General features: G+C 40.2%; 5 protein-coding genes across 5 annotated transcripts; 1 reads left to right on the top strand and 4 right to left on the bottom strand.

Moving 5' to 3' along the window:
• Positions 1–4,773: 4,773 nt before the first annotated feature.
• Positions 4,774–8,553, bottom strand: LOC137708504 (uncharacterized). The gene is made up of 2 exons (XM_068447595.1): positions 7,472–8,553; positions 4,774–6,395 (listed from the first exon to the last, which is right to left on the bottom strand). Exons 1-2 carry the CDS (start codon positions 8,180–8,182, stop codon positions 5,055–5,057), a joined length of 2,052 nt encoding a protein of 683 aa, XP_068303696.1. The 5' UTR covers positions 8,183–8,553; the 3' UTR covers positions 4,774–5,054.
• A 4,059-nt stretch (positions 8,554–12,612) lies between these two features.
• LOC137708771 (prohibitin-3, mitochondrial-like) lies at positions 12,613–14,972 on the top strand. Its single transcript, XM_068447923.1, has 2 exons — positions 12,613–13,525; positions 14,744–14,972. The coding sequence occupies exon 1, from the start codon at positions 12,686–12,688 to the stop codon at positions 13,520–13,522; it is 837 nt and encodes a 278-aa protein (XP_068304024.1). The 5' UTR covers positions 12,613–12,685; the 3' UTR covers positions 13,523–13,525; positions 14,744–14,972.
• Positions 14,973–15,987: 1,015 nt separating this feature from the next.
• LOC137708773 (glyceraldehyde-3-phosphate dehydrogenase, cytosolic-like) lies at positions 15,988–18,253 on the bottom strand. The gene is made up of 6 exons (XM_068447924.1): positions 17,571–18,253; positions 17,276–17,391; positions 16,930–17,176; positions 16,609–16,672; positions 16,185–16,521; positions 15,988–16,073 (listed from the first exon to the last, which is right to left on the bottom strand). The coding sequence occupies exons 1-5, from the start codon at positions 17,571–17,573 to the stop codon at positions 16,406–16,408; spliced, it is 546 nt and encodes a 181-aa protein (XP_068304025.1). The 5' UTR covers positions 17,574–18,253; the 3' UTR covers positions 15,988–16,073; positions 16,185–16,405.
• A 144-nt stretch (positions 18,254–18,397) lies between these two features.
• On the bottom strand, positions 18,398–20,892 carry LOC137708769 (trihelix transcription factor GT-4-like). Its single transcript, XM_068447921.1, has 5 exons — positions 20,018–20,892; positions 19,818–19,856; positions 19,573–19,707; positions 18,816–19,043; positions 18,398–18,704 (listed from the first exon to the last, which is right to left on the bottom strand). The coding sequence occupies exons 1-5, from the start codon at positions 20,652–20,654 to the stop codon at positions 18,493–18,495; spliced, it is 1,251 nt and encodes a 416-aa protein (XP_068304022.1). The 5' UTR covers positions 20,655–20,892; the 3' UTR covers positions 18,398–18,492.
• A 373-nt stretch (positions 20,893–21,265) lies between these two features.
• LOC137708770 (cytosolic Fe-S cluster assembly factor NBP35-like) lies at positions 21,266–23,608 on the bottom strand. Its single transcript, XM_068447922.1, has 3 exons — positions 23,465–23,608; positions 23,266–23,367; positions 21,266–22,350 (listed from the first exon to the last, which is right to left on the bottom strand). The coding sequence occupies exons 1-3, from the start codon at positions 23,499–23,501 to the stop codon at positions 21,419–21,421; spliced, it is 1,071 nt and encodes a 356-aa protein (XP_068304023.1). The 5' UTR covers positions 23,502–23,608; the 3' UTR covers positions 21,266–21,418.
• Positions 23,609–24,072: the final 464 nt, after the last annotated feature.

Genomic DNA, 24,072 nt, shown 5'->3' with positions numbered 1-24,072 from the left:
CATATCAATATCATGTAATCTGGCAGCCGGAGTCACCTAACGTGACCTGTACGGCTGCATCTAGAGCTCAAATCTCAATCTCAATATCTAAACCTGCCCACGAGTCGGAACCACCTAAAGTGGTCTGTACGACAAGCCTGGGTGTAACATATATATACGCTCTAGTGCTACGATCACGTGAAGGCTGTGCGAATAATCGCGGGTCACCTACGAGTCGGAACCACCTATTGTGGTCTGTACGACAGGCCTATGCACCTAGCTTGGATCCAAGCTGAGCGTATGGTGCGGGAGGTGAACAACACGTGAAGGACTGTGCCCTACTCTGGGCGGGAGCACTAACACCGGGGGTGCAGGTTATGAGCTCTCTAAGCATCTCCAACCACTAATTAATGCAATCGTTAATTAACGCTTACCTGGCACTTACCTATGCCTCCACAGCACCCACATATAAATATGTATATGCATGCCACTACTAATAAATGTGATGATGCATAAACGATAATAATAATATGCATGGCATAAGGCAAATAACCCTTTTTAAATCAATTTCTGGGAATATAAATGTATATAGGTATATACGGAAAACAAAAGCCCACTCACTGGTATGTAGAAGGGTCGTAGCCCCCCTGCCTCGCGTGTGCACGCTCGTCCTCTGGGTACGTGTCACCTAAATGCGAAACAACTATAAAAACGTTAACTTTAAAGCACATAACCCGTTTCTCGTAATAACTTCTCATACATTGCTCAAAATGGACAAATGAATATACCCACGTGCTCTACACAACCTCAGGGTCACAACCATATTTTTAGAAAAAATTTTGGACCCCGCACGCGCCCCCACGCGCCAGCACAGGCACGGACCTACGCGCCCCCCACGCGCGGCCACGTGCCAGGCACACTGACGGTGTCAACAGACGCCGTCAAGAATATTCCGTTAAACTGACGGAATATTCCGTCAAATCTAACCGGATACCGTCACTGCCGTTAGGAATATTCCGTCAAACTTGACGGAATATTCCCCTTTCTTCTCCGGCCTACCCTCGCCGGACTCCGGTCGCCGGAAACTGGGAAAAACTTTAAACTAACTATTCTCCTTCGTTTCTCAACCGTTTTCTATGATTCTTGGACCAAAAGAAAGCCCTAAACTAGTAGAATCACGTTGGACCACTTTTAAAGGCTAAAAGTTACGAAATCTTACCTGTGCAAACAACCAAAACCGGCCAACTTCGAGTAGGACGATCCCGACGTCCAATTTCGTCCAACGAAGCACTCCGAGGCTCCTTGGGACACCACCAAGCTACCTACGAGCTTAGAAATCCCAAAAACTCAACGTATAAATTTTGCATGAACAGTACATAAATCGGGGCTTGTGAATTCGACGTGAAAACGTTGAGGTTCCTACCTGAAAATGGTATGGTTGTGCTCGCCTCGACCTCACGAGTTGAATGGTGTCCTTAGTTTCCTCGATCTGTCACGGTTTGAGGGGTATGTGTGTTGGTCCGTACGTTTTTAGGAAGAAGAAGAAGGATAGAGGACTCGGGAGAGAGAGAAGACAGAGGGAGAGAGAGAAGGATAGTGTCTGTGTGTGTGTGGAAGTGTGTGAGGTTCCAAACACATGCCACAACACAACAACCAAAACGTGACGAAAGCACACTAGGGGTAAAATTGTAATTTCATACGTACATTTCGGTATTTCCGGGACGGGATGTCACATAGTATATATGTAATATCACATGAAAAATAATTTACCTACAAAATAAATAAATGTTTTTAGCCAATTGATTCAAAATTAATTTATTACATATTATTTTACATAAAAATATAGATAAATTATTTGTACGCATATATATATATATACATATATATAATTTTAATAAAGTGTGCCTAATACATACATGCAAAATAAGTTACCTAAAATGATTGTCAAACAAATAAAAAAAATGGAGTTTTAATGAAAAGCCCACGGTACTGTTCACTTTAATGAAAAACCACAGTTTTACACTAAAAAGTCAATCTTGGTACTATTCACTTTACCCTTTATTTTGTCCTTATCATTAAAACTCAAAGTTTTCAAGCCATTTTCATTAGTTTTTCTATAAAATAAATGAAACATATGATGGTAAGAGAAGTATAAAGTAGATAATTTTATAACGGTAATGCTATAGAGATTAAATTCATAGATTAAATTTTGAAAACTAAAGGACATAGAAGTTCATGATTGATTTATTACTTAAACGTTGATAAACGTGCTCATTCTTATTAGTGCCACATCATTTAGTTTGCAAATTTAGTCTCCCTAGCATTACCCATATTATAATAATAAGGCACTTATGGTGTGTTTACCAAATCGGAATGGAGGTAGAAGAAAGGGAATTGACTTCCTCTCCAAGTGATTCCGGCGTTTACCAAATTTTGGGAATGAAAAAATTAGTGGGCTCCACCCAAAATCAGTAATCGGATTCCTAATATCCCCAGAATCCAAATACTGACTTGAAGGTGGTAATTAAATTTCGGAAGAAAGCCAGCATCTGTAATCAAACTTTTCTACCAAAATTGCCCTACCCCTCCCATTTGCCTCCCACAATTCAACCACCCAAAGCACACACCCATCCCATGCACCCTTAACCAACACAGACCACCACACCACCTCCCAGACTACCAAGACCTATCACCCACTAGCGAAGCTACAGAGGGACAAGGAGGGGCGGCAGCCCCTCAACTCGTCTGAAATTGCCATTGAAAGTTCGAATTCTGCCCCTCAGATCTTTCGAATTGCAGGAAACTGGGTATGCTGCTACGTTTATAGAAGGTTTGATGCTTAGATGGAGAGAATGAGAAATAGTTAGAGAGATAGAGAGACGGAGAAAGAGCTAGAGAGAGCAAGACAATGTTGAACGGACGAGGAGAACGAAGTGAAAAGGGACCGAAAAAAATAGAAAAAAAAAATGATGATGGTATCAGCCAACCAATATATTCCAATATTTTCCAACGGGAATGGTTATATATATATATATATATATATATATATATATATGTATATATGTAAGTGTGTGTGTGTGTGTGTGAAATTGTATTAAAAACTTATGAATTTTGGTCACATCCCCGTCCGGGTCCCCATCACATCTCGGGCTCGACCCCATCATAGCACGATATTATCCGCTTTGGATCTTGACCACACCCTCACAATTTTGTTTTTGAGAACTCACATGAGAACTTCCCAACGGGTCACCCATCATGGGATTGCTCTCGCGCGAACTCGGTTAACTTCGGAGTTCCAATGGAACCCGAAGCCAGTGAGCTCCCAAAAGGTCTCGTGCTAGGTAGAGATGAGAATATACATATAAGGCTTACATGATCCATTCACCTGGACGATGTGAGATGTTACAATTTTTCTATTATTTAGATTAAGGGTATTTTAGTAATCATATTAATTTTCATTCCGATTCAGGTGAACTGATAAACAACTTATATGAATTTCGTTTCATTTTTACTCTGCTTCCAGAACATTTAAGTAAACAACTTTAACAGGAATCCAATTCTAATTCATCCTCAATCCAATTCCTCTATTTTGATTACCGTTACGTAAACGCGCCATTATTTCCCACAATTATGGTGGATAATTAAATTCATTAACATAATTAGAGTGTTGTGGCACAAGCGTAAATAATTTGAAAATAATAGGTATTTATTTATTTACATTGTAATCTGCTCCAAATTTGAATTTTATTTGAATGTTTAAAATGAGATGAATTTTTATCAAACAAATAAGTATTGCATCAACTTATACCTAAAGGATCCGAATAAATATCCCACTAAATCACGTTGTCTGGTGTGACTTATTAGGCATTGGGCTGATACGAATTGAGTGGCTCTGAGTGTAGGTTGACTAGTTTGTGTATCTGTTGTTTTTTATTCATGTATTTTGTGGCTTGTGGACTTGGAAAATCATTTTTCCTTCTTCGTCTGGCCAAGTGTCCGTGCGTTGTTCGTATAACTTTTTGTATGGATCAGAGACTGGGCTGTCTGCATGAAAGAAATAAGGGAAAGAAACCTAGTAGGAGTAGGAGTAGGACAGAGGTTGACAAGGCAGTAAGCAGTACCAGAAGTCAGAGCAAGAAAACCAAAGGGAGCTTCTATTCGGCCCCGTCTGCCACACAATAATATCCTTCTTGTTGAAGGACTCCTACTTGGTGGACCGGAACCAAATATTCATCTTAAATTTCATTAATATGTTGGATGTTGAAAGATAAAAATGAGTGACTGAAATTTTCAAATAAATCGATAGTGGTTACAAATCTAAACAGCCTTTACTACTGCATTGGGCTGGTTTCTTAATAATGACATTGACAAGCTAATGATCTGTTACAAAATTTGCTTCTCGAAAATATGAGTAAATGAGATCAACTCGAAAGAGCAGACCAGCAGTGTCCAGCTTGTGAGAAACCATTGACACATTCCATGTTGAATTCAGTTGTTTCAATAGTTTCGTAATAAATCGTACATCTTTTGAATTTATGAAATCATATACCATTGCTTATTGATCTTTGTTCCTCTCGTTCAAGGAGTGCATAAGAACCTATAATTATGCCAGTATCCTCATTAGGTATAGGAGGTGAATGAGGAACATAATCCGATGTTCCCATGATTAGAGTCCCACAGTATTATTTTTTTCCGATAAAGGCAATATTGGGACTGAGAGAATCGAATTAGGGATCTTTGATGTGCGTAGTGGATGGACGTTCCTAACCAAGTAAGCTACAAACTCTTGCACTATATAACATTATTATTTTTTATACAATCGTTAACTGCAGCAAGATGTTTATCACAGATGACTTGAAACCTATAGAATTGATGCAAAACAATTTTTTAACTAGTTTTTTCTTTCTTTCATTTATTCAAGTTAAAACAACAAAGCATGCTAGAAAGTAAAAGAAAGTAAAAGTTAAAAAAAAAAAAAAAAAAAAAAAAAGAAACAGATACAAGCTATTGAACTTAGGGATCTTCTTCTATGTTAGTGAGTTTGCAAGGACCAAACTCTTCACATAAAAGTCAAATCAAGCAACTGAAATAACAGGAGGTTGCTTGAAACGTTGCCTGTGAACTGGGGTTTTCACAGACAATCCTGATGCACCAAAACAGAAATAATGGCTCCTCAACCTTCTACGAACCGAGCCTTGTTTTGCCAAATTCGGTGTTTCGTCATCAGCTACTTCATTCGACCAAGATGGTCCTGCAATGTCGGTTTCCATGCAAACGCTTTTCTGTTTATCCAGAGAAGTAGGCGAAGAAATTGAAGATGATTTTGAAAATGAACTAGACCGAGAACGACCTGGCACAGTTATGTGCGGAATTGCCTGCATTACGCCGTGCCTTATGCCGCAAGCAAACCTCTTTTTCGCTGATGGACTTGACTGGTTGCTCCTCACGGAAAGTGTTCGTTTGTTGCTGGGAACTGATGAGACTGAGGGCTTTGAAAATCTCTGTCGAAGTGGGGTTGGAGCTGCATCATCTGGGCTTTTGTTGCATATCTTGATAGAATCTACCGATCCCAAATCAACCGATTTCTTGAACCTTTCGTGCTTTTTCGCTTTCATTTGTGGCCAGCCTATGACACGTTTTAGTTGTGCTGCTGCATTATTTACAGAACCAGGTTTTTTACTAGAGAATGAGCTGCCGTTATTCTCAGCGGTTGGATCATACGGACTGATAAGTTCGGGTGCAGGTGAATTGGCTCCTATGCTACGGCGATCAGCAGTAGCATCTGATACATTTTCAATGCCAGTATACAAGAAGATTTCCGTGTCAGAGATTCTAAATGATGTTCCGGGACTACCTCCATCGCCTTGCATCTTCAAGCGCGACGCAATCACTTTTCTTGCATTGTAATCCTCACAACCAAATATTCCCCCAGCTGAAAGCAGCTGCCTGATTAGTATATCAGATGATGCTGAACGAGGCCATTGTCTAAGGTAATCAAGCGCTGTCATGCCATCCATGTCGCGCGCATTCACATCAATTGATTGTGCAATCATCAGAAGTTGGACTAGATCGGAATGCACATCCCCAATGATTGCCGTGTGAAGGGCAGTCCGTCCTTCATTGTTTTTCGCATTGATGATGTGTTCGATATTGAAAGCTTTCTTGCTCACCAGTTGCTTCAGAAGCTGAATTTGTCTGTCCAGTCTTCGGAATGCAGGACTTTGGAAGCCGGATATAGCCTTGTGGAGAAACGTTTCTCCAGAGTTGTTTCGTGCAATAATGGATGACGGGGATGCAGATATAAGCGCTTCGGCTGCGGCAAGTTGGCCCCTTGAAGCTGCAACATGCAATGCTGTGTTGCCCTGGCGGTCAGTGGAGTTTATGATATCAAAGGATGCCACAAGGTACTTCACTACCTGCATGAAAGAAAAGATTAGTTGATTCAGGGAAATAGGGGAGGTGATAAACATTGAAAACAAAGAAAAAGTAAGGTAAGTCTAATTAACTTATAAAAAGGAAAATTAACAAGGAAAAATCTAAAAAATGTGGAATTACAAATGGATTTCCTTTTTTTTTTAAGTAAATCCATAACAAGAGTGTATTAAACTGTGGAACAATGATATGAATCAGTCATCTAGCATTAGTCTGGCTACGGAGCAGACTTTCAGACAGTTGATAGGATAATGATTTTGTGTTGATATCATTGCCGCCAACAAAATGTACCAATATGTTACCATGCATTTTTGACAATATCGATGCAGATCCGTTATAAAGGAATTTATGCATCTAACAAACATGTAACAAGAATGCCTTAAGACTTTAGGTTAAGAATTTTATATAGTTGTTTTTCCTATAAGCAAAATGGTTATCAAAACATAGACCAATGCACATCCGTTCTGCACAGCGAATTTATGCATCCAACATCTATGGTAACAAGAATGCCTTGAGAATTTTTTTTTTTAGTTGTCTCATTAAAACAACTAAAAATGAAATGATTATTAGACTGACCTTGATCATCTTCTCTTTACCCTAAATTTTTATTATTTTGTGTCATCGTCCTCACCAACGATTGTTACCAGGAACCACTTGACTAAGGTCTGATTTGGTACTGAGGTGATTCTGAAAAAAGCTGGGAGCTGTTTTTGTGTTTTAACAGGAACCACAAGAAGCTGCAAAACCCAACTTTGAAAAACTGGTTTTTTTTCACATCTGTTTGACATAAAAGTTTACCAAACACCATAATACTGCTTATTTTTTTCAAAAGCACTTTTACAAAAAAGTTTATCAAACACTCTACTGCTTTATTTCACAGCTGCTTATTCTCACAGCACAGCAAAAACAGTTTTTTTTCAAAGCACAACAATACCAAACCAGTCCTAATTAAGCTGACACGTGCTTGTAAAAGTGCAGGAAAAGAAAGCAAATTTGGAAAGGAAAAAAAATTGAATCTTTGCAAAAGCACTTTTAAGAAAAGTGGGAAGCCGCTTCTCACCTCTACCCTTCCTTTCCCAGCCGCTGCATGGAGCACAGTTGATCCCTGAATATCCCTATAAGCCAAAACATCCTCACAATCCGAAAGAAGGTCCTTCAAAATACTCAAATTTCCGCCTCTCGCCGCTGCATGAACCGCTCTGTTAACCATTTCCCGTTTATAAACACTTGGAATCTCCCCAATGTGCTCCTCCAGCTCTCCGCGGCTCCCCGTCATAAACCTCGGCGAAACCGCAAAGTCAAAAAGCAGCCTGAAAACCTCAACATTCTTGCTCCTAGCAGCAGCATAGAAAATATCAGTCACCCCATATTCTCCTTCCCCGAAAACAAGCAGAGGGTTTCTCTCGAGAAGTTCTTGGACAAAACCAAGCTCCCCGGCGGAGGCGGCGGTGTACATAAGCCAACCGCCGTATCCAGCCCTTATGAGAGAGTTTGTTTTTTCTTTCTTGGACTCGCATTCGTGGAAGAGCTTCCGCGCAACGCGCGAACGACACCTGGCTACATCATCATACTGTGCTTCGTCGTCCCACACTGTCTCGAGGCGGCGGATGCGGCGGAGAGATGTGAGCTTGATGAGGTGGTTGCCGTCTATGCGGAGGAGCTCTCGAACCAAGTCGTAGTGGCCGTTAGCGGCTGCGTAGTCGATCGGAGACGCGTACCACCATTGGTCTCCAGTGCTCTCCCACCGCAGAGGAAAATATGTGGGAGGCATTTTCTAGTTTTGGGAGGATAATAGAAACCACAGAGCAACAATATTATCTAGAATAACTTTGATTTGTTGGCGGAAGTAATGCAACTAACAACCAAAAAATGAATGAGAATTAAGGAAACCAAGAAGAGGAAGATGAAGAAAAGAAGCAAGATTTAAAGCAGTTGATCAACTACCAGCTAGAACAGAAGAAGCACATCATCAACTAATAGCACGGAGAAATTAAATGAGGATGGATAACTTTTTTAAGGGTAGATGGGAAGTTTAGAGGGATGAGAGAAATAATTAATAATATCAAGTAGGAGATAAGGGATGGGAAACAACAATCATGGCTTACACATATGGAATTATGGAAGACAGAAAAAGGAAGAGTCCCTTTCTTGGATGGAATAAAGTTGTAGAGAAAAATAATGTAACAGGTGATTAATATATGAGAAATATGCACATATATTTTTAACTGAAAATAAAATTTTTGAGGTGAAACGAGGCCAACTTGACTAATTTAGTAACCATTATAACTAAAAAAATTGTGAAACGTGAGAAGCGACAAAAGAATCGAGCCAGCACTCTAGAGCTTAAAGAATTCTAATGCTTAAAACTAGAAATAGAAGTAGAAAAACACTAAATAAGCACTATAGGAGCACTAAATCTTATTACGTATAATACGGCTTATAATCTGTTTAGTGTTATATGTTCTTGCATTCATAATCAATTCTATTTTAGCATATTTCATCTTAATAAAGTGTGGCTGATAGGTTTTGGTTTTTCATGGTTGACTGGTGGGTAACTAATAAACCCCTATCCAACCAAAGTAAATTATCCTGTTGTGAAATGAGATTACTTTTGTACTGAGAAAGTTAGAGATAATGATGTGTGATGTATAGAAAGAGATTAAATTTACTGATATTGGTTGAAGTAATGATAGAGGTGAGGACCAGTGGGTTGAAAGGTTTTCACTGAGCACTGAGCAGGAAGATGGTCGGAGTGATCATAAAAAAGCTGAACAATACAGAACGCAGTGTGCTTTTAGAATTGGAGCTTTTGAGAGAGTTTACGACATAGCGAGGATGCTCATAGTCCTTCATTTATGATTTATATTTTGGTTTTGACCATTTAATAACTTTTCAGTTTTCGTAAAATATAATTACCAACAAGTTTGTTTTAGGGTTTTAAAACAAGAACAAAAAAAAAAAAAAAAAAACTAAAAAATAATGACGAAATAATTGTCAGACAAGTCTTTAATTGTGATTAATTAGCTAATTAATTAAGCAAACTTTATCAAGCCAGCAGCGGTGAGAGTGGTGACACTTTACCTGACTAATCCACCTTCTTGTCCCAGTCAACTACTCAATCAAAGATGAGACTGATTAGGCCAACTTATCTCCCATCACCAATGCTTTATCAACATTCAACATAATAATATATGATGAAGCTGAAAGTGAAAGATGCATGGAGATCTCACGAATAATAGTCGAATATTATTATTTAATGACAAGATAATTAATCAGGGAACGAAAATATCAAAATATATTTAGGAACTAATCAACTTGAAAAAGAAATTGAATTTTCCAGAAATTTAGTATTGGGATGGACGGGGTGTGGTTGGCTACTCATTCCCAAATCAAACGTCTAGAATAAGCGCTGACCATAAAATGGTTCACCTTTTTCAGCCGTCCATAAAGTTCGGTGGAATGCCAATGTTGCAGATTACTTGCAATATTAAGACCATTAAACCAACCAACCATGCATGATAAATGCAGGTTTTGTTAACCGATTTAATTCGAGAGTTTGCAGACGTTAGATAGTCACGTTAGTTATAATATGTGTGTCTTCATTATGCACTCAAATTCGAATCTCTTTCGCTTTCGTACTGCAAGTCAAGTAGAGTAGAATTATTGTTTGCATACAAAAAGGAAAATCATGCAAGTTTGATGAACCCTATGTGTGTGTATATATATATATCAGCAAAAAGGGATGCGTATATAATAATATATGCACACATCATACATGCTTAATTACCACGTGAGTTTCTTGAAGTTTACTCACATATCATCGTAATTAATACTAAAGCACGCGGACATGCTAAAAAGAGATGTTGTAGATCCTTAGTTGTGATTGTTCATCATTCCAAGAGATGCTAAAGTATATCACATGTAAGATTGGCTGAGCTCTGTTGACTGTTTGCTTGAAGAGAAACTAATCTACAACATGAATATCGCTATATTATCATATTTCAAGTCAATCAAACATTATCACATATTATTATTATTTTGTATAATAATATATTATTAACTTGAAATACAGCACAATATCATTAAATGTTGCAAGAAAGTTCTTCTTGTTAAGTTGGCTATGTAGAACCCCAAAATACTTCGCACTGAGTCTTACTGGAACACACACAACACAACTCTAGCTAAAAGAAAAGCAGATTAAGATGGCACGGCCATGTGAGCGGGAAGGCAACTTTTTAACTTTTGGAGGAGTTCAACATTCAAAAGGTATATTTAATAGATAGGGGGTGGGTAAAGGTAACGAGTTTACTCACCTTTTAACAACAACAATGCATGTTTGCATGTGACATGTCATATCAGTTCCCTTTCAACTTTTTTCATCATCTCTCCAGGCTTCCTTCTTGGCCTTGATACTTTCTGTGCTTTGTTCTGCATCCAATCCACTCCACCAGTAGTCTTTTTCTTTGCTTCAAAATAAGAGCCATGAAACCCTAAATCTTCACATGGGATATATTGCAGAAAGAAAAGCATATGATAATTGGATGGTCTCCATTTTAACACAACAGCGACCTAATGGTCAGCAGCTGCAAGCAGCTCGCCCCAATAATATTGTAGTAGTGGCAGTCTCTAACTCTTCTTAAGGCACTGTCGCGCTCACTATCGATATCACTATCACTAACGTAGATTCATATGCTCTAGCTAGAAAGCGTACAAACTCATAGAGGACCACCATAAGCATATACATGTATACTTAAACATAAGCATAGACATGTATACATACATACATACATACATACATACATACATATATATATATATATATATATATATGCACACACACACGCATACTATTTCATTTTTCAAGCAATATCCAAGTTTTGCTTATGATCGCACCTATTTTGAGTTTGACAAGTGAAATCTACATTTATAGTCTATAGAGTACTTGAAAAAAAAATTAAGATTTCATCACAAAATTAATTGTCAACATGAAAAAGAATCAAACTTCTTATAAAGACTTGCAAGATTGAGTAAACTTCCAATGTGTGACGTTTCTTTACATACCTTCACGACAACAAATGTCCCATCCAAGTTGACCTAAGAACAAAGGGAAAAAAATAGAAGGAAAAAGCATGAACACATTTGTAAAGAAAAATAATTTGCACACGCACTCCGATATCATGGAGAGATTTTTCAATGTGTCCGGAACACGGAGAAGCATCACATATTATTATACAATTGAAGGAATTTTTTTTTAAGTATTCCAACAATATTGACATGTAGTGTTCTTCCACGTGCTCCGATTCCACTAAAAAATATCTCGATATCCTAGGCTTTCTAATTAATAAACGTTATTATTTTTATGCTGATTTTTCTTTAATTTATTAAATTTAAATATCATAAATAAACAAGATGTAGAAGAAATAAAAAGTGTGCAAAGATCACTTCCTTTCTTGAATCACTAAATATGAGATTGTAAGATCGAATGTCGCCCACCCCACCATTGTTAAGATGGGTGGTAAGACCTAATTAAGGACGACGGCAGTAGGACATGAGATGAGATGGTGCTTTGCTTTCCACCACCACCACCAGGTCCACCACCAACAATTATGATCTATAAACTATAAAATTAACAATCTTCTCAAAAGTATATGGACCCTGCAATGATTCAATCAAATATCCTTTATATTAAAGTGTATATCTTCTGCAAATCTGCATATTAACATGTAATTAACTCAAGGATAACATAAGCATTTCATTCTACCTTCATATATCGCTTGCATTTCATTTTAAGAAGTGATTTTTCTTTGATTTATTCAATTTGAAGTTTAAAAAAATGCAAAAAAGAGAAAGATGTGTGCAAAAGTCACTTCTCGTCCCTGTAAAGACTGTGAACCAACAATGGATACCCTTGCATATATCCAATATTCTTAAATTGAACTCGGTTAAATTAGGTTTTTCCTTTCCCTGCGTATAGGGAGCTATTATCGACATTCCCATGCAAAAAGTGCAGAAAATTTTGAAGGGCTAAGCAGATAAATGACAATCTCTTTTCATAGGCCCAATAATATTAAGAATGTTGGGCCCGAAATGAATCTACTGATGAGTTGATGGATTTAGGCCCGTTATCCAAACAACAATAAAAGCCCAGGCCCATTTCGTAGTTTTCCTCTCGCCCAAGTAGTTAGGGTTTTATGACAAAAATCAGATAAACCCTACACCCCTCACTCCGCAAAAACCCATTTCCCTTCTCTTGAATCTTCTCATCGTCACCAGGATGGGAAGCAACCAAGCTGCCGTATCCTTCCTCACCAACCTCGCGCGCGCCGGCATTGGCCTCGGCGCCGGCGCCACAATCCTCAACTCCGCGCTCTACACCGTCGACGGCGGCCAGCGCGCCGTCCTTTTCGACCGTTTCCGCGGAGTCATCGACGACACCATCGGCGAAGGCACCCACTTCCTGATCCCATGGCTCCAGAAGCCCTACATCTTCGACATCCGCACCCGGCCCCACACCTTCTCCTCCGTCTCCGGCACCAAGGATCTCCAGATGGTCAATCTCACCCTCCGTGTCCTCTCGCGCCCCGAGGTCGCTCGCCTCCCACAGATCTTTAAAACCCTAGGGCTTGAGTACGACGAGAAGGTCCTCCCCTCCATCGGCAACGAGGTTCTGAAGGCCGTGGTGGCGCAATTCAACGCCGATCAGCTTCTCACCGAGCGCCCCCACGTGTCGGCGCTGGTGCGCGAGAGCTTGATTCGCCGCGCCAGGGATTTCAACATTGTTCTGGATGACGTGGCGATCACGCACTTGTCGTACGGGCTGGAGTTCTCGCGCGCCGTGGAGGCGAAACAGGTGGCTCAGCAAGAGGCGGAGCGGTCCAAGTTTGTGGTGGCCAAGACTGAGCAGGAGAGGCGTGCTGCGATTATCCGGGCACAGGGTGAGAGCGAGGCTGCGAAGCTCATCTCTGATGCGACTGCATCGGCGGGTATGGGACTGATCGAGCTCAGGAGGATCGAGGCATCCAGAGAGGTTGCTAACACACTTGCCAGGTCGCCCAATGTGTCTTACCTGCCTGGTGGGAAGAACATACTCTTCGGTCTCAACCCTCGTTGATTGGTAATTTTTCATTTCGCTTCTTCTTCTGTGCTTGATTTGCTTCCTGTTTTAGTGTTACATTGATTTGGTAATTCATTCTGCATCTGTATGGGATCATCTGTAATCAATGTATATTTTTGAAAGCACAAGTAAACCATTTTAGAATTGAGACAGTGCCGTGTATGAGTAGTGATTAAACCGAATGACTATTCGAAAAGAGTAGTGCTCACTAGCATTCTAAGAGTTTAGGTTTTCGGCACCAAGAGAGGTAATTCATCAAGTTTTCTAGGTTATATGCTCAAGGGACTCAGGTTTATCATTTTGCTAAGTTTGGGCAGTCCCCAGGGTTTGAATGATCGGGTTATGGTTCTTCTTGAATGATAGCATATTAGCCACAGAGGGGGAAGCTGCACTGTTGTATGCTTCTTACCATAATCTACACAAGATGCATGATAGTTTTGTGATCTGTTATACCACATTTCACCGGCACCAGTCCACTAGAAGTTGCATGCCAACTCAGTTGAACTGCGACCGTTTACATTCATTTTATTGTGGTTCTCTTACATTTTTCTATCAGAACCTTCTTGATTACTGTAGATCAATGCGGGGCAACTCGTAGATCAATTTTACTTAAAATTGTCTTAAACCTAGACATGGATGATCATAACCTTGATGTACATGTGATTTGCAATTAGATGCGTTGTCTTCTATAGTTATTTGTTTGCCCTGAGGTTTTATATGATATACTTAGTTTCTTTTCTCTACTTCATACCTAGCAGTGGAGTGCACGGAGGATGTGATAGATTATATAATGTGATGAATTGCTTGCTACTACAGATCTTTTTATCGACAGATATACATTGTATTAATCGTGAATTCCTTCATGTGACGGTAGTTGAGCTCCACATTGCCAATGTATGTTTAGGTGTATCTTGTGAACCTAAGTTTAAGATGGAATGAGGAGAAATTGGTTAAATTTTTTTTAAGCTACAGATCTCGATTATGTAAATTGAGGATATTGGAAAGCTAACATTACTTTTAATATACAACAGAACTAAACATGTGCGTGTACTCTTTTAACTTGGGTTTTGAACAAAAGTCCGAAAGTTCAATTATTTGGTTTTATCCTACATACACGAGAAATATGAATGAGATTTATTTTATGTTTCTTTCCACCTCTTATGTACCATGATACATTAGACGTCGTAGATTGTGAACTTTTTCTGGTGCAATTTGTAGGGTTCCAATTGTGGCATAACAAGAAGACTGGATCGTGAATACAGCGAACTTCTGAGTGGTTTGTTTCTACAGTATTTTTTGTTTTTACTTGGGAAGACGTACTATCTGGAACTTCTTCAGAATGAAAATCGGTGTTTAGGAACGTTCCATGGATGTTGCGTTGATAATGCAGTTCTGACTGAATTCGCTGTGCGTTCGTAGTCGAATATAAATGGAGCACTTTTGTTAATATGTTGATGGATCATGTGTTTACTGAATTTTGCACCTATTTCAACGGTTTTTTCTTGTAAGCGGTTTCTTCCTTTTTGCTCCAGTATGGCTTCGCATGTTGCTGTTGCATATTCTTGTGCCTATGCTTGGCAATGTTTGGGGCGTGACACATCAGAAGCAAGATGAAAGACCGTTGAGGTTCTTTGTGCCTTTGGTTGTTTCGGATGTTACTCGATCTTCAAGTGGCTCAATCTTGAGTTTAAAGCCTTTTGATTTTGTGTCTCTTTCACTTCCAATCTTCTGCTTTGGAAAATGCTCGAAGGCTTACAAATGCTTCAGTTAGAAGATGCGGCATTGCGGAGGGTCAGGGCAAAAGAGGTAGAGGAAGGCAGAAATATTGCGTAAAATTAGATACAGTGGCATTCTAGGATTCACACAGTTGATCTTATTTAGTTAGATAAGGCTTCTTCTTGTTGTTATCGTGGTCGGTTAATCGCAATCAAGAAAATCTTCGTAAAGAGATGCTATTAATTGTTTTGTTTTGAATAACCAACCCCAAAACTAAAGCTAAAGCTTCTTAACACTCTTGGAACCAGTCCCCTGCAAAACTTGATCACCCTCGAAGATGATCGATTATTCCGAAAACAAGCTTAAGCTGCCCTGCCTCGTAATTAATCTCGAGAAATGGTCTGAGTCGTCTATTTAACCGAGGCAATGTGACGGATCAAGTCAATTACTCGCGAGCTGCAACAAAGCCATACCGTGTTTTTCAGTACAGATCAACACAAGATGATATTTTAGAGCGCAAATAACAGCTTCCCTTCGGAATTCATAATTCATAACAAAATAGATTGTGAGGAAATTACCTGTAACCCCACTCGTTGTCATACCAAGACACAAGCTTCACAAAGTTGTCGTTCAAAGCAATTCCAGCCTTGGCATCGAAAATGCTCGACCTGTTGCATAATTCCAAATACATATCATCAACTCAAAACACAGAGCAACAACTGAGAACAAATTTGTCGAAAATTCTCACCGGTGATCTCCCACAAAGTCCGTCGACACCACATCTTCGTCAGTGTATCCAAGGATTCCCTTCATGCTGCCCTCTGATTCTTTCCTACAATTTAATCACATACAACATTAGACTTTCGAGGAAAACACAACGGAGTACAGAAATATAGCATCAGTTCAAAGTCGTAGCGAAGAGGAGAATGCTTGTGAGGCTTACTTGATGGCATTTTTGATCTCGTCGTAAGTGGCCTTCTTCTCGAGTCTCACCGTGAGATCAACCACCGAAACATCCACCGTGGGAACGCGGAATGCCATTCCCGTCAACTTCCCGTTCAATGCGGGCAACACTTTCCCCACGGCCTACACAAAAATCAAACACCGCAACGAATGCAAAGCATGGTTTAAGCAGAAAAATCTGTCAAACTATCATACAATGTATCATCGTCCAATCAATACCTTGGCAGCTCCAGTACTGCTGGGAATGATGTTGGTACCAGCAGCTCTGCCACCTCTCCAGTCTTTCGTCGACGGTCCGTCAACAGTCTTTTGAGTGGCTGCATTCCGTTGAGAAAACCAGTCAGCAGCGAACGACCGATTACATATATGTACACACACACACACATATTCATGTATATATGCACTCACCAGAATAGAATGGACGGTAGTCATAAGACCCTCCACAATACCAAACTTGTCATGAATAACCTGTCAATTGAATCAACATGAGAAACGCTTATGCTAGAAGTGCTTTTATTAGAAACATGTTAAAGTTATTAAATGTCTAACTGCTTCTTGAAGAAGCATATGGCAAACGCTTCTTCAATCAACCCTCGTATGGCCCAAAACCACTCCTGACTTGTTTCTATCGAAAGTAATCAGAAGCGCTTTTGGTTGTCATAAATCGCCTTTCACCCTTTCAAATTCATTCCCAAAAGTGTCCCTGAGAAATTGAGACTAGGTACCTTTGCCAATGGGGCAAGACAGTGGGTAGTGCAACTGGCATTGGAGACAATGTCAAGATCTGGCTTGTACTCCTTCTCATTGACACCCACAACAAACATTGGGGCGTCCTTACTTGGGGCAGAAATGATAACCTTCTTTGCACCACCCTTTAAGTGCAGAGAGGCTTTTTCCTTATCGGTGAAAACTCCGGTGGACTCGACCACATATTCCGCTCCGGCCTCCCCCCACGGGATCTGTTCGGGGTCCCTAGTCACAATGTACAACCCCAATCATTGGAAATTTGGCTCTACTAACTAAGCTAGCTTAATTAGCACTAATTGATGATTAATTAAAAGTAAATCATACCTAGAAGCGAAAACTTTGACTGGCTTGTCACCAAAGAGAAGGGCCTTATCATCCTTAACCTTAAGCTCGTGGTGCTTCCATTGCCCGTGAACAGTGTCGTACTTAAACATGTAGCTCTGCATCCATGGATTTTTCGAATTATTTCGTTGGTGTTTCACTCAAATTTTACGTTTAAACAAAACACGTCATGAAATTACAATTAACGCGCTCATAATCTCATCTTATCGCTGTGCTTTCAAGTACAAACACATACATTAGTGTTGGTGTAAAATGCAGGATACATCATTATACGTACCATGTATTCGATGTTGATGAAAGGATCGTTGACAACGACAAGCTCAATGTCGTCTCTCTGCAGAGCAACCCTGGCCACCAAGCGGCCAATCCTTCCGAATCCCTCATCAAGTAGAAAACAAACAACAACAACAACTTCGTTTAGGATTCATTATCATAGAGATCAACGGAAAAACAAAGTGCCGGTTGTCGGCTATATAACGCCTTCCCCCTCCTTTTCCCGGGCTTGGAACCGGCAACTTAAGGTAAACTTACACAGACGGAGTTCTACAATATATAGAAAGCAATGCAAAATTAAATACTGCAACATACCATTGATGCCAATCTTGATCTTGAACATGATGATGAGCAATTTGTTTTGGTTAAAACGTAAAGAGAGTGAGAGTGGAAGGACATGTAATTTGACAAGGGAGTGAGAGTATGAGAGCTACTTATAGGCTTCAATTCTCAAATGCTATTTGTCCACGTCGGAAACTTGTGCTGACATGGATGTCATTGACAGTTGAGGAGGCGGCGTCGCCGTTCTTTTCGGGAAAGATGAACGGAGTTGAATTGGTAAAAACGAAAAATAGAACTAGTAAATGTTGGGTTGTTTTCTTAAGCAGTTCCGTTACAGAAGAGTACTGACTGCAGTAACCACTTGAAGACGGAAGCAGTTACAATGAGGCTGTGTAACGCAGTCTCCCCCTTCCTGAAACAGATTAAAAACTCGTGTTTCGGAGTTTTGGAGACGGGAAAGAAGCGGTTTTCCTTGACACGAATCACCGGCAGGCAATCGAAGAAGTACTTAACTGGTACAAAGGATTCATTCATTTGACATAACAGGGCTACACACAACTGGAACATTCCTTTGAATGTACAGATTACATCTTTACAATGTTAACAAAACTACGAGCCGAACGAAAAGCTAAATACAAAAGTTTTCAGTCCACCAGAAGTCGCACCCCCTGGTACATTGCACCAGAATGAAGATCATCTAAAGTATCAACGCGTCTGTAGCCACTTAACTCTCTCAAACCCATCAAGCCTCGGCGTGCAAGAAAATCACGAAAATCATCCTCAGTGTACAACGTTATTTCTTCAGTTCGAACTATGCGGTCAGAGTCATCGTAGAGGCAAAGTTTAATTGTAATTCCTGCCACAAGAAACATAAGGCGACTTACTAATTACCATGGATCCCGGAAACCAAATTTAAGTTCCATAAGATTAAAAAAAAAAAACATGCATGCTTATGATTCTAGGATACCTTCGTCAAGGTGGAGAGTGTAATTTCCCAAAGGCATATCCCTATCAAGACTTCGAACAACCTGATCCTCATCCTCCAACCAAAATGCCCGCTTAGTTCTTATTCTGAACGCAGACTTGATCGCCTCCTTAATTGCTTCACCGGTCCCATCAATTCCAATCCTTCTGGTGTATTCCCCCAATTTAACAGTTATAATCCTTCCACAGTAAGAAGAATGGTCCTCCCCTCCTGCAATTTAAACATTGCATGAAATTTACAAATATACCCATCAGTTAGCTCATGCTCAGTCTCGCTTAATCCACAGATATTTCTGAGCCTCAACGAAGGAGATTTGCAATACTTTGACAGGCAAGGTAAACCTTACAGGGGAAGTGCCATGAAAGTGAGACAGAGAGAGAGAGAGAGAGAACTCATACAATGATATGAAAAGCAGAATGAACACGATAAGCAAATCGATACGCATAAAACTGAAGCTCGTTTTGCTGTTGGTATTTCACAACTAAAATCAGAATACATCCTATGCTAGAAAGATCCTAAATCAATGCAATGTAGCATGATTGTGAGGTCGTAAAACTCGCATTTCTTGACGAAGGCTGTTTAATTTAGACGAAAAGTGGTGGCTTTGCATTACAGGTCTCGAAAACAGGTTCCTCACAGCCAATCTATGAGTATTGTTCCCAACATGCATTACTAATATCCTTTCAAGTTCAAAGGGAAAATTTTGGCAACACAATTGTATCGTCGAAAGAAAGCTCACCATTTTCAGGACCCTCCCTCCAGTTCCAAGGAGGAACCCCATTGACTGCAACTGCATCCGCGGCAGTAATAGCAAGCGGGTCACCGCTGTCGTGATCCAGCTGCCTCTCCAAATTGAGCGCCGATCGGTCATTAGCTACAATTTAAAAGATATCAACACGCACTCTTTTCACAAATCACATTCAAATTACAAAACTGCAAACTGCAAAACACACATGCAAAGCAAAAGGAGTGTAATGTTGTTACCTTCCATAGGCCCAAATGGAATAGTTGAATCCTCAAGACCTGTAATTTTTTTCCAAATTCAAGTAGAAATAATCAAATTTACAAAAATGGGTAGGCATAATCCTCAAAGTTATTAGCAGAGAAGTAAAATTAACAACAATTCGAAAGGGATGAATTGGGAATTTCGGATTTTATCAGTCCCAGCTCACGAAATGTCTCACCTTTATCAGAAAATCGAACGAAAGAATCTAACTTGGGAGGAGTGGCAACGGCGGCGGCGGCAGCAGAAACAGAATTGTGGTTGCTGTTGGCGGTGGCGGAGTTGGAATTGCTGGTGCGATCTCTGAGCAAGTCCTGGAGGTCCTCGTAATAAGACATCTTAGCAGAACGAGCACCGACTTTAACTTGGTGGCGAGCCTTCTTGAACTCCTTGAGCAAGTTCCGCCACTTGTCCGTACACATGGTGGGCGATCGGTCGAAGCCCTTTTCCCTCATCCGCGCCGAGATCTGGTCCCACAGGTGCCTGTTGGACTTTGACGTGTTGAAAAGCCCGTCTACCTCTCTCCTAAACCCTATCAGGCTCCGGGTCTCCTCCTGGACCCACGTCTCCGCCCGTTTCTTCGGCCCGGCGGCACCGCCTGGACCGCCTCCTGCTCTGCTGCTCACAGCCGCACACAATTCCTGCTCCTCCCCCTCGCCACCGCTGCTCTGCTGCTGCTCTCGTTCGTTTTGGTTTTGGTGGTGAGGTGGCGCTCTCCCATTCACCGCCGCCACCTCCATCATCATCTCTGTCTCCGTTTCTTCTAGTCCTCCTCCCTTGTATAAGTCAACGGCGCGGGGCTTCTCCGAGTGGTACATGCCGGACTGCTACTGGCTGGGGTTTGAGGGTGTAGGGGAGTGGATTGGCGTGCGGGTGTAGCGGATAATACGGAACGGAGGAGGAAGATGGGACAAAGGACAAAAGAGGAGGGAACCGGATGCGGGAAGGCGCGCTCGTGTGAGCGAGCTTAGGAGACGAGCCATATTTAATATGGAGATGATCTCAGCCGTTGGATTTTTTTTTTATATCTTATCCAATGTGCTTGCCACATTGCGCCTTTGCCTTGAAGTGAACCTTTTCGGGTAACTCAATTAAATCCGTATTATTCTATACAATTCCGATTGTTGAAATACGTTATCAAGTCAACCTTAGCATAGAAAGATTAAACTGAGATTAAACTCATTTTGGTTGGGTTGGGTTCATATTTTTCTAACTTGACAAAACCCTAACCCAAACCAAAAATCCTAAGATGATTTATTGTTTGTTTACCTTCCAACCCGCCAGGTTGCATCCGTAACCTCCATTTATATCACAAGTCAATCATGCAATGTTATGCGTTTTTAGCTTTCTTGAATGACAGTACATAACTTGCTCAAAATACGAATCAAAATTTCCTACTATCTACCAACCTTAATATCCAGACACTCGATAATATGTAAACTATACGCGTTTTAATCAGAAAATTATATTTCGTGTCACATTGTATATGATTCATTAAAAGCAAAACTACGTATCATCAAAATGTTGGGAAAAACAAGAACAAAATCTCGATCTATGAAGATACTTGGTGTAGCCGATTCACCTACGCATCGTTGTCGACCAACATTGCAGTTATTCCCTGGTTTTTCATCATTTTATCAACGATTTTCTTCAGTGCAGGTGCACTCACCCCACATTTCTGATCAACAAAACAAGATCGACCTTCTTCGGCCGCCTTACAAAGCTGCGGGTCCAACGGTACCTTCCCCAGAAAGGGTACCCCCATTTCCCCGCACATTCTTTCAGCTCCACCACGACTGCTATCAAACACTTCAGTAAAAGCTACAATGTTTGAAAATTCTGGCGATCTCTCTTTCAGCTGCTCCCTAGCCCATTCTGTGACGTCTACTTGCTCACCGGTCTCTGTCATCCTCAAAAATTTGAAATCCATCAATGGCTGGGACAAACCACTCATGTTTTCAACAACCCCAAGGACATGAACTCCAACTTTCTTGCAGAAACTTACTTCTTTCCGAACATCAATCAGGGAGACCTGTTGTGGAGTGGTGACTATGATTGCACCATCTATTGAGCCAGCATCAAGGTATTGGACAATTGAAATATGCTCGTCCGAGGTTCCAGGAGGAGCATCCACTATCAGGAAATCAAGCTCACCCCAATAAACATCCTTCAAGAATTGCTTGATGAGCGCATTTTTACGCGGCCCCCGCCAAATAACAGCGTCATCAGGATCTGGAAGCATAAACCCAATTGACATGACCCCGAGGTTTTGCTCAACATAGACAGGAGACCAGCCAAGGTTGCTCTGGTGGATTTCTTGGCCTTCTAGGCCGAGCATCTTTGGGATGCTCGGGCCACAAATATCGATATCAAGAAGTCCCACCTGGAAGTCCATAGCTGCTAGTGCAAATGCAAGTTGGGCAGAGAATGTGCTCTTGCCAACTCCACCTTTTCCTGATAAAACCAGTATCTTATGCTTTACAGTGGCCATCCTTTCTGCAATTGCAACCACGTCTGTACCAAAATAGTATACAAATCATCAAGACAATGAAGCACATCATTCTTGATTCATAAAAAATACACTATTGTAAAGAGGAAAATGAACTCGCACAGTTGCACAAATGAAGAAAATCAAAGACGGGTTAGTGATACACTATACACAGGCATCAATTGGATGCGTTGCAATGATTACCTAATAGAACTTTGAAATAAAGGTCGCAAGCCAGCTACTGAAAAATGAAACGTAAAGGTTTCGAAACACACATTTACTCGAATATATGCGCAAAAAATCACAATAACAAAGGAAGACTAATTAACACAGCTTGGAAAACCAAGGTTTCGAAAAAAAACTTATAGTGTGTGTTTATTTTGTATATTACACCCTCTGCCCAACAACGCCACCACCAAGGATATAATAAGGTATAAGCCAAATAACTACTTAAGTCAGTTTGGGGGCAGAACATTAAGAAGTAATTTCAGTACAAAAAAAATTTCTAATCCATAGCTCCAAAGAATTGCCAGACATCAAGTTCTACAAATCTCTTTTAGAACATCTCAAAACATGCTAGAGATCAAGCGCAACAAACAACAACAAAAAAGCTTTATCCCACTAAGTTGGGTCGGTTGTATGAATCCTAGAACGTCACTGCGCTCGATTTTGTGCCAAGTCTTCCATTAGCTCCAAGGACTACATGCTTAAACTATTGTATTATTCGGGCTAAATTATTCATGATCATGACAAAAAAATGCATGAAAATAACATAAACCATCCGCTTTGGCTTGTTCTTCAAAATTATACTCATAGTTAAAACAAAAACAAAGAATCTACAGTAATCGCAGGCTGAAATTAACTTAAAAAACAGTTGAAAGCTGCAGATAAAGGAAGAACAAAAAGCACAGAGCTTTAGGAGCAAGAGAGAGAAAGGAAACCTGGGTCGGGGCCCTTGGGAGCAGTAGCACAAATCTGCTGGTTCGGGCATCCTTCGCAGGCGTCGGATTTTCCAGCCGATTCGGACTGCGGACCCGGGCAATCTAAAACCAGTAGTATCCCACAAAAATTAAACCATAAGAATCACGACGAACAAAAAATTAATGAAAAGCTCCGGAGAATTAAGAAAAAAGGGCTTACGTTCGTTGGCGTCTTCGGGAATTTCACCGTTCTCCATGGCTGACAATTTTCCGACGGACTTGGGTTTTTGCTTTTTTCACGTTAGTGTAGTCTTGAGGGAGAAGAGAGAAATGAAAGAGTTGAACCGGGTTTAGGTCAAGCAAAATATCAAAAACAAAATTTTTACAAACAATAGGATGCAACTTTGCCCAACCTCACAATAAGTTAGTTAGTAATAATATGTTTTAAATTTATCTTTAATGAGAATCGAACCTAAGATAACGATATCTTATCATCAAAATATCAACCCACAGTTGTTCTAGAAAATTCTTAACTTATCAATAACATGATCACGTCATGTATAATTTCATTTAAATTATAACATATATTATCTCTATTAATTAATGAAATTCTCTTTGTCGACCAAAAGATGATGAAAAGATTACTTAGTTCTATCACACAAAAAAAATGATGGGCAATAATGTAATTTTACAAGTCCAAATTTTATTGTTTTTTATTGAAACTCACCTACGGGATGTTAAAATACCTCCAATATTATATTAAAAAATAAAAATAAAAATAAAACAAAAAACAAAAACTTCCCACCCTCCCCGCTCTCTCTCTCTCTC

This window comes from Pyrus communis, chromosome 11 (genome assembly GCF_963583255.1).
Source record: "Pyrus communis chromosome 11, drPyrComm1.1, whole genome shotgun sequence".
Taxonomy (NCBI): domain Eukaryota; kingdom Viridiplantae; phylum Streptophyta; class Magnoliopsida; order Rosales; family Rosaceae; genus Pyrus; species Pyrus communis.
The sequence above is the reverse complement of the archived record's forward strand: the minus strand, read 5'-3'. Positions and strand labels throughout refer to the sequence as shown.